The 15,636-nt window shown below is 45.9% G+C and overlaps 1 protein-coding gene across 1 annotated transcript in view; it reads left to right on the forward strand.

Moving 5' to 3' along the window:
• LOC143829635 (unconventional myosin-X-like) overlaps positions 1-15,636 on the forward strand; it is a 100,297-nt gene that overhangs the window by 12,826 nt on the left and 71,835 nt on the right. The window contains exons 2-3 of the mRNA XM_077320845.1: positions 12,402-12,500; positions 13,809-13,967. Of these exons, the coding sequence (XP_077176960.1) occupies positions 12,402-12,500; positions 13,809-13,967 (258 nt within the window). The remainder of the gene's footprint in view (positions 1-12,401; positions 12,501-13,808; positions 13,968-15,636) is intronic.

Here is a 15,636-nt window from a genome sequence, read left to right on the forward strand (position 1 = left end):
TTATCCCTGATGCACACAGTCCGCCCCGGAGTTGTGCGTGCACAGGCACAACTCTGGGGCACAAATGTTCCACTGTGCTTTGCTGCAGGAGTGGGGGGTTACTTCCACAGGGGTGGGAGTGCATGACAATGCAATGCCACCTTTGTGGAAGGTGCAAAAATGCTCATTCGGCTCTTTGGTGCTGTGAAGCCGAATGGGGCATTTTCTGCCCCTGCTGGGACACTGTAGCTGAGGGAGGAACTGAACCTGGAAGGCCTGGCTCTTCCCTGCATGCACAGGCTTGGCCTGCCCACCAATAGTGGCCACAGCAAAAATGAGAATGCTAAAAAGATCAGCATTCCCTTGCTGTGGGCCATTGGAGGCCCTAAAGTGGGCCTGAGCCAGTGTCGACATTGTCCATCAGTGGGAATTTGCCCCAATGCCGTGCGACTGCTGGCCTGGCTTTTACCTCCCAGGCATAATTGGTCTCTATACTTTCTTAAATAGAAGACAATGTGAGATGAGTTAACCAAGTCCTATGTAGAGATGCCTCCAGATTTACCCTAAGGTAATTGCTTTGTGTGAACATGAACCAGACCAATTGCAGACTAGGCAAAGGGCACATTCTACGCAAGAGGGCTCATCTAGTATTCCAAGGATAGGCACCTTGGAGGCTAACAATATTCGATTCCTTTTCTCTTTTTTTAGTAGCCTATTAGCCAGTGAGCATGCATTGAGGCTCAATGTGCTTCAGACACATGGATTTGGGCAGATGTGTGACACAAATCCACCCTCTGCATTTTAATAACGGGATCCTACCAAGGAAGCTTTGAGCAGCCTTCGGCCTTGCCGTCTGTGGGAAGATGCAGCTGAGAAAGCATTTGAAACACAGTTGGAGGGTGTTAGAAATTAGATTAATTTAAACGGCATTGCTTGGTTCTTGTTCCCTAAGACTTAGATCTGCCATCAGGTCTCTCTGACTATGACCTTGTCAGAATCTGCAAGCTAAGCACAGTGGAGGGGAGTAAGTCTCTCCATGCAGCATAAGAGACCTCTGAGAAAGGAAGGGAGGGAGGGAGGTACCGGCTGGTTTGCCCTGACCTGCAGCCATTCACTGCAACTGAGAGGCTCTGCCTGACTTCTTCATCTTGCTCATTTCCTTACAATCTGCTGACAGGGCAGCCTCCTCATTTCATATCATTTATTTTTTATGCAGGTACATTGTCTTGTTCTTCTCTTTATTCTGACGCAGGTGTGCCATCTCAGCACACGTCACTTGCAAACTGAGAGATTCACATCTAAAAATGCTGCAGTCCCTCCACCCCATGCCATTCCCAAATGAATGTACATTCAACTCTGAGTTAATCTTGTACTTGGTATCCTCAGTGTCAGATATACATATCTTTAAACCGCCCGTGGCGCCGCGGGCGCCACGGACTAAATAAAAGGCTAAGGGGTTCTAGGGCGGGATGTGTCCGTGATGAGGAAGGGTCCAGATTCGACCCTTCCTCTGGACGGACACTCAGAGGGACCAATCGGCAGGCGCGCAGCGCCTGCCGATTGGTCCCTCCGATTCCCAGCCCCAGCAACTGCGAGCCGCGCGCAGCGCGGCTCGCAGTTGCTCCTTGCTGACGGCCTGAGCCGTCGGGAGGCGCTTTGCGCCTCCCGACGGCGCAGGCCATCACCAACGGAGTCCGAGCTGCCTTTCCGCAGCCGCGCCCCCGAGCCCCAGCGGCAGCGCCGGCGGCGGCCCCCAAGCCAGCCAACGCCCGCAGAAAACCAGCAGGAAAACGTCCGCGTCAAGCCGCCGCCAACGGAGTCCGCCCTGCCTTCCTGCACCCGGACCCTCAAGCCCCAGCAGCACCGGCGAACGCGGCCGACGAAAAACAGCGCCAAAGCCTTGGGGGAGGGCCTGCCCAGCAGCCGCGTCTACGAGGCCGCGTTTCCTCCTTGCTGGCCGGCAGCAGCCGCGTCCCCCAAGCCAGCCAGCAGCCGCGGGACAGCTGGACCTCGACTTGCCTTCAAGAAGCGGCGTCCGCGAACCCAGCCGGCAGCTGCGGGACAGCCGGAGTCCGAACTGCCTTCCTGCAGCTGCCCGCCCGAGCCCCAACAGCAGCAGCTGCGCCGTTCCCCGAGCCAGCCAGCAGACGGAAAAAAGCCTCGGCGAGGGGGCTGGCCAGCAGCCGGCTCTCCGGTGCCGCCTCTCCTCCGTGCTGCCCGGCCTCCTTGCCCACGCCCGGCCCCTTCACAGACAGGAACAGCGTGAATCCGGTGAGTGAGCCTGCAGTTCTGTCTCAGCTTCGGGGGGAGGAGCGCGGGGCCGCGTTTCAGAGGAGCCTCTGGGACACGGGGTGGGCGGGTGGCAGCGTGTCCCTTACCCCAGTGGTCCCCAACCGGCTGGGGACCGACAGGGCATCGGGCCGCGCCCGCGCGGGCCACGGCCGCGGATCGGGCCGCGCCCGCGAGCCGCGCCCGCGGATCGGGCCGCGCCCGCGGATCGGGCCGCGCGGGCGCGGCACGGCCCTGATTCCCTCTGCCCGCCCTCCCGCAGAAAGAAGCTTCCCGGGCCGCAAGCTTGCGGCCTGGGAAGTTTTTTACTGCGGGGGGGGGGGGGGCGGGGAGAGGGAGCCGCGGCCCGGCGCGGGGACCACTGCCTTACCCTTCCCCCTTCTCCCCTTTCAAACCCCATTTTTATAAATGGGCTTTGAAGCTAGTATATAATGTTATATGGACCTAATGTCAAATGAACCCAGCTCTGTGATGGTATCAGGTATATAATTATGATTTGTCTGTCATACTTCAAGAGCTGCAGCCATGTTTTGTGACTCCGGTTCAGTGTAAATGTTAGAAAGGGAAACAAATAAGGACTACTAGGGAAGAATCAGAAAAAGTACTTGGATGTGTAATGATATCCTTATTAAAATGTAGAAGAAGAAGAGCTGGTCCTTATATGCCACTTTTCTCTCATCGAAGGAGTCTCAAAGCGGCTTACATTCACCTTCCCTTTCCCCACAACAGACCCCCTGTGAGGTAGGTGAGGCTGAGAGTGCCCTGATATTACTGCTCAGTCAGAACAGCTCTATCAGTGCTGTGGTGAGCCCAAGGTCACCCAGCTGGCTGCCTGTGGAGGAGGAGCGGAGAATCAAACCTGGCTCGCCAGTTTAGAAGTTGGCACCCCTAACCACTACACCAAGCTGTAAATATGTAAATGTACAATATTCTTCTGAAGGCAAATATTTAAAAATATTTAAATGAAACGTATTTAAATAAAATGAGCATGGCAATCGTGGACAAAATTACACAAAACACCCAAAATTTGCTGTACCATAATTATGTATTAAAAACTGTTTGACTTACACTGGAATATCAGTCTAGGACCCATTTCAGCATTTGTCTTGTTTATGAAACTCTAGTCCAGCCGTAGCTCAATGTCATTCACAAAAATCAGTGCCACAATGGACTATGAGTTAGTGGTGTGTTCTAACTCAGTGCTCAGGTACATTTCTAAGGTCCATCAAGGCAGGAGGGGAAAGGCTGTGGACCCCCTCTGGAACTCCCATGGACCACTGGTTGGGAATCCCTGGTCTAGTAGGAACCTGCAACACTTACACCATTACATCCCACACAGCATTGCAATTAACTTGCTAACTGCTGTTTTAAAAGTATGAGTGAAACTCCCCACCCACATCCCATATGGCCTCCATTTCTGAAAGCCATTATTGATTCCCTACTTTGCACTTTTCCTTAGAGACTGATCAGATCACCTCTTTATTTTTTTTTCTTGTAGGTCTACTGAATGCTCTCCCCCACCCCACCCCATGCAGACCTCTTGCCTCCATTAGCTAATTCTGTTTATATGTATGCATCACTTATTTATAACCCTTTGGATCAATCAGAAAATGCATTTCTTGAAACTTGATTCTAGTTTTAACTGGATGTTGTAGACTCCCTGCAACTCTGGGGCTGGGTCTGAAGGCTTGGTCTGAGGCACATAAGATGGCCCTTCTGAACACAGGATATTCAGACAGACTTACTAATCTTCTTGCGAGTGTCTGGGAACTGTAGTGGTGCCATTTCCCCCCAAAAGAACCTTTCTCCTTAGGCTTCCCCAGCCAGTCATTAGACTTGGACTGTCTGTAAAGTAGTAGGCCAAAGACCTGGGTAGGAGCACAAAGAAAGAGGTCTGGCCCTTGTTTGACAATAGTCTTATCTCAGTTGAATCTTTGCACAGTACATTCCCTACTAGGGTTGTCTGAGTAATCCCCAACCTTTTTGTCAATTTATTGTCAACACTTGCCATAACATGTGAAATAATATAAAATCCACAATTTGATGCAAACTGGAAAAATGAATATCATTTCCCAGTCATCTCAATTTAAAAGCAGTAGTTTGATGCCAAAATCTCTCCTCCTGGTTTTGAGGTTTCAAAATAATATGCCATAGTAATGGCTTCTCAGCAGCCAGTAAATAGATCCAAACTTTAGCTCTGAGTCAGGATTCCAAGAAACTCCACAATACTGCAAGACCTTGAGGTCGCTTCAGGATAGTTGCCTGCAGGACCTTCTTGCCATGCATCTGTGACAAAGAGCAAACATCAATTAAATCACCACAGGGAGGCACAGAGCAGAAAGGCATTCTATGTGTTTACTGCCATGGCTTGCAAAGCAGCAATACTGGCTGTCTCCCAGACCCTCACCCAGCCTGCCCCCCTCTGCTGATAAGGGCTATCTTTTCCCCAATCAATCCATGCTCTCCAGGCTTCTATAAAGGCAGGCTCTTGCCTCATGGCAGAGACTCTGCAGAGGCAGGACTTGTTCTTATCTTGATTATTCATCCTTCCTATTGAATAATAAATGTCCTCCTTAGACCTAGGGGGAGGACCCTATAAAAGGAGTGCATATGGATTGTTCTGTCCTTGGAACAATTTTGTACCATAGCCTTGGGCAGGTTTAATTTCCTGCACAGGTCTGTTCCAGCTGTGATGGATTGAACTAGGCAATTTAGAGTTTATGCTTTCAAATGAGGCTTTGACACTTGTTGCAGTCTGGAAATAGCTCAAGATACACTGCTGCTTTAGTGGACATTTGTTTTGTCCCTCCCTAGCTGCATGATGTTCCTGCTGAGAATAGGAGGAGGTGAGTAGTGGTAGTTGTGTTATCTTACCACCTCCTTCATGGCTTGCTGAGCTGGGAGATGCTGTGGCTCAGTGGTACAGCATGTTGGCAGAGCCTGAATGGGGGGAGGCTGTGGTACAGGATGTTTGAATATGCAGAAAGAGTTGAGCGGCAGGCTGTTCAAAGAATAAACGAGTTTTTAGGGGAAAGGCCGTGGATGAGTGGCACAGGGTGTTGGCAGAGGTCTGCAGTCTAACTTTGTCTGCAGTCATTTTTCTGCTCCACTGCTGTTCTGGAGGCAAGCAGGGGGGGGAGGGTGCTCAAAAGAAAGTCTCCTTTTGAGCCAACCAGGACATTAGAGGGGATAATTTGAACATCATCAGGAAGTTCCTATCCATGCTGAGTATACATCTCCTCTGGTGCCCCCTGCAGGATAGCCTTTACATTCTGCTCAATTACACACACTACAGAGATCTTGCATATCCCAACACAGCATTAGCTTTGCATGCAGAAGGTATTGAGTTCAATCCCAGCAAAAGTGAAAGATCTCTGTCTGAGACTTCAGATAACTGCTGCCAATCAGCATGGACAGTTCTCCCCTTCACAGATCTATGGTCTGACTCAGTATAAGCCAACCAGGAAGGGCGGGCTATAAAAATAAAGTTGTTGCTGTTGTTATATAAGGCAGCTTTAGGTGTCTTCCTGCTTCCTAAGTGAATAGAGCAACTTTGAGCACACTTCTCCCACCAAAGACCCTATACTGCAGAAACTTAACTCTTCCATGTAGATAGATTCAAGTGGGTAGCCGTGTTGGTCTGAAGTAGCACAACAAAAATTAAGTCCAATAGCACTGTGTTGGTCTTAAAGGTGCTAATGGATTCAGTTTTTGTTGCCTTCCATGTAAAAAGAAGAAGAAGAAGAAGAGTTGGTTCTTATATGCCACTTTTCCCTACCCGAAGGAGGCTCAAAGCGGCTTACAGTCGCCTTCCCATTCCTCTCCCCACAACAGACACCCTGTGGGGTGGGTGAGGCTGAGAGAGCGCCGATATCACTGCCCGGTCAGAACAGTTTTATCAGTGCTGTGACGAGCCCAAGGTCACCCAGCTGGTTGCATGTGGGGGAGCGCAGAATCAAACCCGACATGCCAGATTAGAAGTCCGCACTCCTAACCACTACACCAAACTGGCACCAACATTTTCCTTAGTACAACGTCTCTTTATTTTTGTTGACCCCGTCTTTCAATATTTTATGCAGACCAAGAAGAGGTTGCTAATAAATCCCTTACTGTTGGCCCATCACAATATGCTCAGTATGACCGTTTACGCACTGGACGTTTCATGCTGGGCTGCAGGCTGGAGTTTTAGTCGTGGCAGGTTGCCCCTCCTCTTCCTGCACCCACACAGGGGAGCATTTGGCCCGGTGCACCTCATCCACCCCCGATTTCTGCTCCTGCATGGGAACTGGAACAGTGAAGTTCCCGGTGTGTAAACTGTCTATAAATTAATTTGCCCTAGACCGTAGTACCATTGTGTGGAGGTAGGTTATCCTGGTGAAACCCTTACTGCTTGCAAGACACTGCTAGTGAAAATGGATTCAAATTGCAAGTTTATGCATAGATATATATAGAACGGATGGCATGTGTAAGAACAATCACAGTGGAATCTAAGATGAGCCTCAGGACAGGATTTTGACTAGCCCAGGAGCCAGTTGCAGCCCAGCACCAGAAGAATATAAGCCCCCAGCAAAGGGACACAGCTCTTGTAAAGACATGGGGCAGGGACTACCTCACTCTGCGCTTCTGTTCACAGGTTATGGTGTGCCGGCCCCCACCAACAATAAGAAAGAAAACAGAGAAGCTTCTGTCACAGAGTTGCTGAAAGCACTATGCGGGAAGAGCAGGATGTCATCAGACTCCAGATCCATAAAACCTTGGTTGATTATACACAGGGCTTTTGATGCTCAATTGGCTCGGTTTAAAAAAACCTAATCTGCACCTAACACCAGTGTCCAGTCTGATGTTGGTTGCTTCCCCACCCACCCACCATCTGCACTATTCAGGATTCATCACGGGGTCACTTCGTTTATCCCCCAGCATATCCAAGAGTGGATTCTCTCTGCTAAATCTGAGAAATCTGTCCCCATCGCACTCTTCTGTGAGCAGATGCAGTGTCTCTATTGGATTTTTTACCCCCTTGGCCTAGACTCCAGTACTGATGTTTTGCTGAGGTCTCTGCTAATTGGTTAATCTCCCGCAGCAGCTCTCTTTGAAACTGTAAGCAGAAGATAGTCTTAAAGCCTCTTTCACTTTCAGACTCTCCATTTTAGTACTGCCTTCATTTAATGCTGAACCCCACTTCATAGTATCACAGAATAATAGAGTTGGAAGTGATCTCCTGGGTCATCTAGTCCAACCCCCTGCACCATGCCCTTTATTGATTTTATAGTATAATATGACAGAAAAGAAATACAGACAGTAAGTTTAAAACAATTTTGGACCCCCATTCAAATTAGCTGGTCCCCTGACCCAGTTGTTTTCATCTATTTATCAAGAAAGTCTGTGCAACAATGCCATTGAAATTCTTCTACTGTTCTCCCGTTGACTAAGCTGGTTAATTTGGCCATTTTTTAAAGTTCTGCCAGTTTATCAAACCAGACCAATAATAATGGTACTTGTGGAGTTTTCCATTTTTTTGCCAAGATCATTCTCATTGAAGTTGTAACATAGAAGAAGACCTCCAGTTGACATGGTAGATTATCTGGACAAACACTTAACATATACTCAGGTTTCATAGGAAATTTAAGATTATGCATAACCTCTAATACAGAGTGGATTTTTGCCCAACGTTTTCTAACTTTAGTATACCTCCACCACATGTGAAAAAAATAGAGCTAGTTTTAACATTACATTTCCAACAGGTATCATTGCGGTCATTAGCTATTTTACTTATTACCTTGGTTGTAATATACCACCAATAAAACATTTCATGCCAGTTTTCATTTTAGGATTGACATTTTGTGAGCTTGGGTAACTTAAACCATATTCTTTCCCATTCATCCATTAAAATATTGAAGAAGAAGAAGAGTTGGTCCTTATAGTCTGCTTTTCTCTTCCCGATAGAGTCTCAAAATGGCTTACAGTCACCTTCCCTTTCCTCTCCCCACAACAGACACCCTGTGAGGTGGGTGAGGCTGAGAGAGCCCTGATATCACTGCTCGGTCAGAACAGTTCTATCAGTGCCATGGCGAGCCCAAGGTCACCCAGCTGGCTGCATGTGGGGGAGTGCAGAACCGAACCCTGCTCACTAGATTATTGTTGTTGTTGTTGTTGCTGTTGTTGTTATTGTTGCTGTTGTTGTTATTGTTGTTGTTATTATTTATTTATTTCCCGCCTCTCCCCAGAGGCTTGAGGCAGGTTACAATCATTAGAAGTCCGCACTCCTAACCACTACACCAAGCTGGCTAATATTGTGTTCTAAATTTTGCATCCATTTAATCATACTTTTTTTAACCTGTTCAATTTCTGTATCGTATTTATTAATAGCTTATATATGTGACCTTGCAGGTGTGGTTTATCTTGAAATAAAATATTTTCAAATTTGGTAAGTGCAGCTCTGACATCGATATGTTAAATCTGGTTAATAATTGCTTATATGACAACCATTGTATGTCAATTCCTTCCTTATTCAAAACAAAAGGGGGCTTATAAAGCAGAAAAAAATGCTTTTACAGTATAGAAGCTGAGACAAAATGAAGGCAGAATTAAAAGGAAAATCTCTGAAGTGAAAGTGGCTGCTCCTGCAGGAAACCAGTCAGCAGAGACCAATCAACAGCACACAGACACACACGCAAACACAAAGGAAGAAAATAAATCTCAGCAATCTGTTTTTTTTTAATTAGTATGCAGTGTTAAGCTCTGAGATTTGTAGGAGAAAAATCCAAGAAAGAAGATAGATGTGGAGTGCAGGAACAGGATGTGATCAGGATGTGGATTAAAGGGATACGAGCTTCAATTCAGTTAATATTGAAATTAAGCTGTGAATACAGAAAGCATTGTGGTTTTGTCTAAATGGCCAACTTCATAGTAAACTAGCAAAAAAGTCTATTGTAGTCAGGAATGCAGCAGGCGCTAGCGGGGGGGGGAGGTGGTGTGCGGGTGGAGTGGTAGGGTTCAGGAGGCACGGAGTGGCCTCCCTCCCATCGCATGTACCTTTTAACGGGGAAGGCGGCAGGGTGAGTGGATGGCAGCTTGGGGGGGGGGGTGTTGAAGTCGTAGTCCCAGTCAGCGCTCTGCCCACAGACGCCTTTCCCAAATATTAGGGAGAACAATGGTAAGGATATGGAACATACGTGTCTACTTGTGGAAATGTGAAATTATTTTCAACAACTAAAGCCTCCTCCTTTGCATAAGGAATTGAAAACCACATGGTTATGATTATCTAGCTTCTTCCTTACCTGCAGTTCTGTGTTTTGATTGAAATGATAATGCTGGAAGGTGATGACAATTCTTCCTTTGCCTCTTGCAACAGTGTCACATGAATGTAAAAGGGAGATTGAAATGACGAGGCATTCTCCGTGGGGCCAGTGGCACAACACTGTCGAATAGGGGCACAGCAGGTGCTGTCCTAACAATGTTTTTGCTGCCTCCCTTATTTCTGAAAGCATGTGTGATTGTACAAAAGCTCTAATAGTGTGAATGTTGCAATCAAATTGTGGTGGAGACCAGAAATCCCACTAGTCTAGTATAATGGAGTTAGAAGGGTAGTTTTGTTCTTGCTGATGGATCTCGGCACTCTGGTTGGTGCTGAGGCTAATGAACTTACATTAGAAGCATTATCTAGTGTTCCTGGAATCCATATTGACTGGCTTCCATTTTGTAGGGTATGCGAAAGTGGTTTTGTTGTTTTTTAAACAATAAAATTTTGTGCCCCCCCTAACATCATGGGAGGTGTTCCCAAAGAATGTATTTAGGATACTGAATTAATCTAGGAAGTGCAGCTGATTCTTAGCCTGTGTAGATATGCGCACTGCACTGTGCTTGAAAACCAGAGCTGGTTCTGCAATTTGCTGGGCTGGTTTCCCCGTGTGGCTCAGAAAGTTCCCAGGGAACTAGAACTGCTATTTTCCAGGGATGCATTATAAAGATATGCTGATGTGCAGAGGACTTATTTGTGCATTACACATAAGCATATGTCAAGATGTTCCAAAAGTTGCTATTCTGAGGCAAAATCTGCTTTAGGTGACAACTCAAAGCTGAAAAGCAGAGAGGAAAGAATCACTGAACCTGCCAACCTTGGCACTTCTCCAAATTGCTCCCCCATCAGGCCATTGTCCTCCCTTGGGTATCTTATTACTGCATAATTATTGGACTCATTTTCTTATAACCTGATCCAGTTTAGGAGATTGTGTTTAAGTCAGTGCTTACTTTTTATTCTCTCCCATTAATTGAATTCAGTTTGCTGAGATAAAAGCTAAGGCATGGGCGCTGATGCAGAGCTTGGGATACTTTCATTTTCCTTTCCCAGATACAAACTTTCTTCTACATTTCTGAAGGTGCATATCAGCTGGTGTCCCTCAAAGATCAGTGTGGTCTTCTTTGCCAATTTGGCCTGCTGACCCAGATGGATTAGAAGCTTTTCTGCTCCAAAAAGACAGTAAAATTTATGTGTTTGGTAACTAACTCAGTTCCGCAGGGCCTGTAAAATGAAGCTCTTCCACCAGACTTTTGGTTGAGACCAGGGGGAAGTTCCAGCCCCTCCTCCGGTGCTCACTGGTGCCCTGTTGTTGTCACATTGCCCTGGATACGTTCAGCAGAAAACTGGCAGCTTGGTAGAGGGGTGGGGGTGGATGGCGGTGTGTGTGTGTGGGGTTAATATAATGTTTTATTGATTTGATATTGTATGTTGTTAGCTGCCATGATCTAGCTGGCTAGGAGCGGCAGTCTAAAAATAATCAAATAAATATATAATAATAATAAATAAGAGCCGGGGTGACCATTTAGCAGAACCATCTCTTTCTGGAACTGGTGTGTTTATAGAGAGGGGTTAATATCTTCATGCTGTTTGCATTCTCACAATAGCTCAGTATGGAAAAATGGAAGACAGTGTACTATTGATGATTTTACGCTGAGCCTCTGTGGTCAACAAAAGAAGATAGACTTGGGCGTCATATCAAATAAACTCAATTTTATTCTCTTGTCTGTATTTATAAGATACTGAGCAAAGCCAAAACGGGTCCCAGGTACAGAATTTCTCGTTTTTTGCATCTAGCTTCATCAGTGGCTTATACCTAATCACCAAAATATTATATACAGGCTAGAAATAAAGCCCACTGCTGTGAGAATACAGCGGGCGCTAAAACCGCACCCCCCTCCACCGGCGAGCATTGGCGCCCTTCTCGAGGCCACTCCAGCGGCCAGGAGAAGGCTGAGCGGTTCCCCACCACCACCCAGGAGCATGGCTGGTGCTTCTCCCAGCCGCAGGAGCGGGCTGCTCCTGCGGCTGGGAGAAGCAGGAGGAGGAGCACCCTGGCTGGAGGACTCACCGCGTGGGCTGCCAGTTCAGTCTGCGCAGTGAGTCTCCAGCTGGGGGAAGCAGCCAATGGGGAGCCGCGCTTTGCGGGCCTGGATGGACACTCGGAGGGCCCAATCAGGAGCCGCTCCTGATTGGGCCCTCCGAGTTTTTATCCCGGACAGGGCCCGCCTCAACTCCTCCCAGACAGCCCTTACCCTTTTATTTAATCCGCTCCGCAGGAGCGGTTTAAAGATATTAGATACATTCATATTTCTCCAGCACTGAATTAGATATATTAAATGTTAGTGAAATCCCACCTTTAAGTTTGTTTAAGAAATGTTCAATATGACTCAGTATTGTCTTCAAATTTTTAAAAAATGAAATAAAATGAATAATAAATTATTCTCCTATTATTATTCCTAAAACTATTATAATATATATTTTAAATATTTTAAATATATTTACCTGAAAATATACTCTGGCTATCTGCTCTGTCAGGTCATTGAGGATCTATTACAATTGTTAGTTAGTCCTCCTTAATAGTTGATTACACCATGAATAAGTACAATAGTGCTGAAACGCCATTAAATGGCAGGTGTAAAGTTCGCAAGTTCCTTAATGGGTCAAGTCATACGAAACACAACAGATCCCAGCTAGTGTTTAAACAGTTTCCCCCCATGGTGTTAAGTGCAAAAATATAAAAGCTTTTGCTACTAGGAAACATCCAAGGGGGGTGAAGATGTTCACTTAATGGGTGTGTATAGAAAATATGCTTAGGATTCTGTTGTGATGGTTGCAGGGAACTCACGTGTGGCTACAGGAGAAGGACCAGCTGCAGCCCTGCAATGTTGAATCCTGCGCTGACGGATTGGTGCTCTTCACTTCAGACTATGGTGAGGTAAGTGAAATGGAAGACTGTGATTTTTATGGGCCTCTGAAGATAGCACTCCTGGATAATTCCCCTCTGCATTTGTGTTAAATAAAAACCTCCAGCTCTGTAGGGTGCTCTGTGGCCATGACATGCTGCATTGCCAAAGATTGCCAAGTGTTAAACATTACAACTCCTTTTATTCCTTTGTGTTTGGGTTGACCAGTTATTTTTATTTTTATACACACACACACACGAATAAAGCAATAAAGTACCTAAATACTTGGGAGAAAGCGCTGTGAGCCCAAACAGGCTATTTGAAGTAGAAACATACAAGCAATTCATGCTGTAATGTTTCTAAAATTGGCACGGTCTGAAATTGGTGATAATCCCTTCCTCTCCTAGGCAAATCCTTCCTCTGATTTATGAAGGAAGGTGTGCTTCCTCCTTAGACAGATATTTGGACATCTTTTAGCACATGCACAACCATCTTTTAAACTCGAATTAAATACTGTTATGGACTCTCAGTCTTTTCTAAAGAAAGGCAGAAGGCTAGATTAGTGCATTTATTATTTTATTTAAATTACTTCAATTGTAGTCAGCCTTTCTGTCAGAGACTCAAGGTGCATTAGAGTCATTTAAAGCAGTGCAAGAGTAACTAACACTGAACAGAATTACAAAATTAGAGAATAACGTACTAAAACAGTATAATACAGGTGGGTGTGGCCAAGATGTCGTCCTGAGAGGATTGCAGTGCAATCACTGAAAACAGTATAATACATACACATAATACAGCAGAGCCAGGTTTCAAAATTGTGGGGCAAAGTGGTGAAAACTGGCTCAAATTTCTCAAACATTGATTTCAACCTTATTCTATATTAGAAAAATACCCTCCTGAACAATTCTGTTCAACATATTCTGTAGGATTTATGATGGTGATGAGCACAGAGCCAAAGTCCAGACTGTGGGGCTTTGTATGCAGATACCACTGAGTGGTTTCTGGGAACCTCTTCAAATGTGTTACATTTTTAGCCATTTGCCTGCAAGCGTAAAGTGTAAATGTGACATTTTGCACATACCTGCAAACATGTAGATGTATCAGACAGCCATAATTGGCTGAAAGTCCCTGCTGAATATTTGCTAAGTAGCCAAATTTGGGTTGCTTCTACATAATGGGTGAAGTGGCTCAGAGTACTCCAGTGTTTTCACATCCTGCTTATTGCTAAATGGATCTTGCTTCTCAGGAGCAGAGAAGAGTCGAGTCAAGCTGCCAGGACCTTAAGCCCATGCACTCTTGCCCTTTGGCCTTCCTCTCTACTATATTTTCCTTCCCTGCAGAGATTTTGCTACCCGTGGGCCTCTCTGCCCAGGGAGAAGATTCTGCCAATGCACCAGTCCAGTGTGGAGGGAGTGGAGGATATGTCCATGCTGGGGGATTTGCACGAGGCTGCCATCTTGCTCAATCTGCACCGACGCTATCAGCAGGACCAGATTTATGTGAGTCATATCTACTTGGCCAGGCCATCCACAGCAACTGCTGTGCCTGAAAATAATTCCCCCCCATCTCTGAGCTTACGTACCCAGCCCTGTCTTGGAAGGCCACAGAAGTGGGAAGTCTAGACTATGGATATGTAGATTTTTTATGGTGGAATAAATAGGAATTGCTTTACATAATGTCCCTTGTAGTTCCTGAGCTGCCTTATTCACATTTGGACTAGTGATCAAGAAACTTGAGCTGGATCACCACCACCACCACCACCACCACCCTCCGGATTTTGGTGATAGACAGCTTCTGAGCCTAGGGTACAACCCTTCTTCCAGATACGTATGTATCTGTGAATGTCTTCCACAGATAAGAAAGCTAATTGTGCCTGCTACATATAAATTATATGAAGCTGGCTTGGAGTGAATTAGACTGTTGACCTGTCAGGGTCAATCTAGTCTAGTTTGATGAACAGAGGCTCTCCATGGTCTTAGGCAGAGGTCTTTTCCATCACCGATACCTGACCACTTTAATGAGATTGAAGCTAGAATCATCTGTATGCCAAGCAGATGTTGTGTCACTGAGTCATAGAGTGTCTGGGCCCTGACTCTTCCTGTAAGAGGATATTCAGCAACTGGAACTGAGATATCTCCAGGTGTTTCTTGGAAGCAGATTTTTTAGCAGAAAGGTGTTATGCATACAAAAGGTAGTCATCTAATTTTTGATACTCTGGTTACTTAGTGGATTGTTTATGTGAGGAAAGTATCATCTGGGGACTCAGCATTATTTATGCTTTTGGAAGATTACCTTGGTGTATGAGAAGGTCAGGAGATGTGCTTCCTCACCTGCGCTTTAGTATCCTCAAATGCTGATACTGAAATGTAGATCTCAGGCTGTGTTGCATAGCAACAGTTACTAAGGCAACAGGACTGTATGCATCTTGTATTCCAGTAAATGATCAATTAAGTGACCCGATTTCTGGGAACCATCTTTTCCATTTTGGGCAGGCGAGGAAGTTATGAAGTCTGTCTTGCATAGTAATGGACCCTGCTGTGTAGTGACAACATGCTTCCTTGTCCGCCCTTTTCTGTCTCTTTCTCTCAGCTCCTAAATCTTCCCCGGACAAAATGTCCTTCGTACTCTTGCCTTTCTCATTGTCAACTGTCTACCCTCATTTCCTCTGCATGCTCTCTCCCCCCACCCTCTTCTGCCACAGGGGGAAGCAAGTAATAGTATTTTGCATTTGCATAATGCTTATTTGAGTGTTTTCAGAGTGCTTCTCATGTGTTGTCTCCACGTCATAGTAGATGTGATGATAGACATGGAACTTCTAGCTTCCCCTTGCTTGTAACATTGGATGCAAACATTGAATGCCATTGCTCTGGTCAACTCATTTAATGTATTGCTTGTCATAGGAATTACAAGGAAGGCAAAGTACAAAGCAACAGCAGCTCCATGTCCCTTTTCTCTGGCCTTTCATAATCTTTACAACAGTTCTGCTGGGTAATAGAATCCCCATGTAGCACATAGCAGGCTGAAAGGTTTGGGCAGAAGAACAAATGCCTGAATAGTCATCTCTGGAATTCCAGAAGGTGCATAAAGGTTTGATATGAAAGATCCAGAAGTTTGGAATTAAGGCCTGTTTTACGAAGTATTTAGCAAGTTTCTACAAACAATATCAGG

Source organism: Paroedura picta, chromosome 2 (genome assembly GCF_049243985.1).
Source record: "Paroedura picta isolate Pp20150507F chromosome 2, Ppicta_v3.0, whole genome shotgun sequence".
Lineage (NCBI taxonomy): Eukaryota > Metazoa > Chordata > Lepidosauria > Squamata > Gekkonidae > Paroedura > Paroedura picta.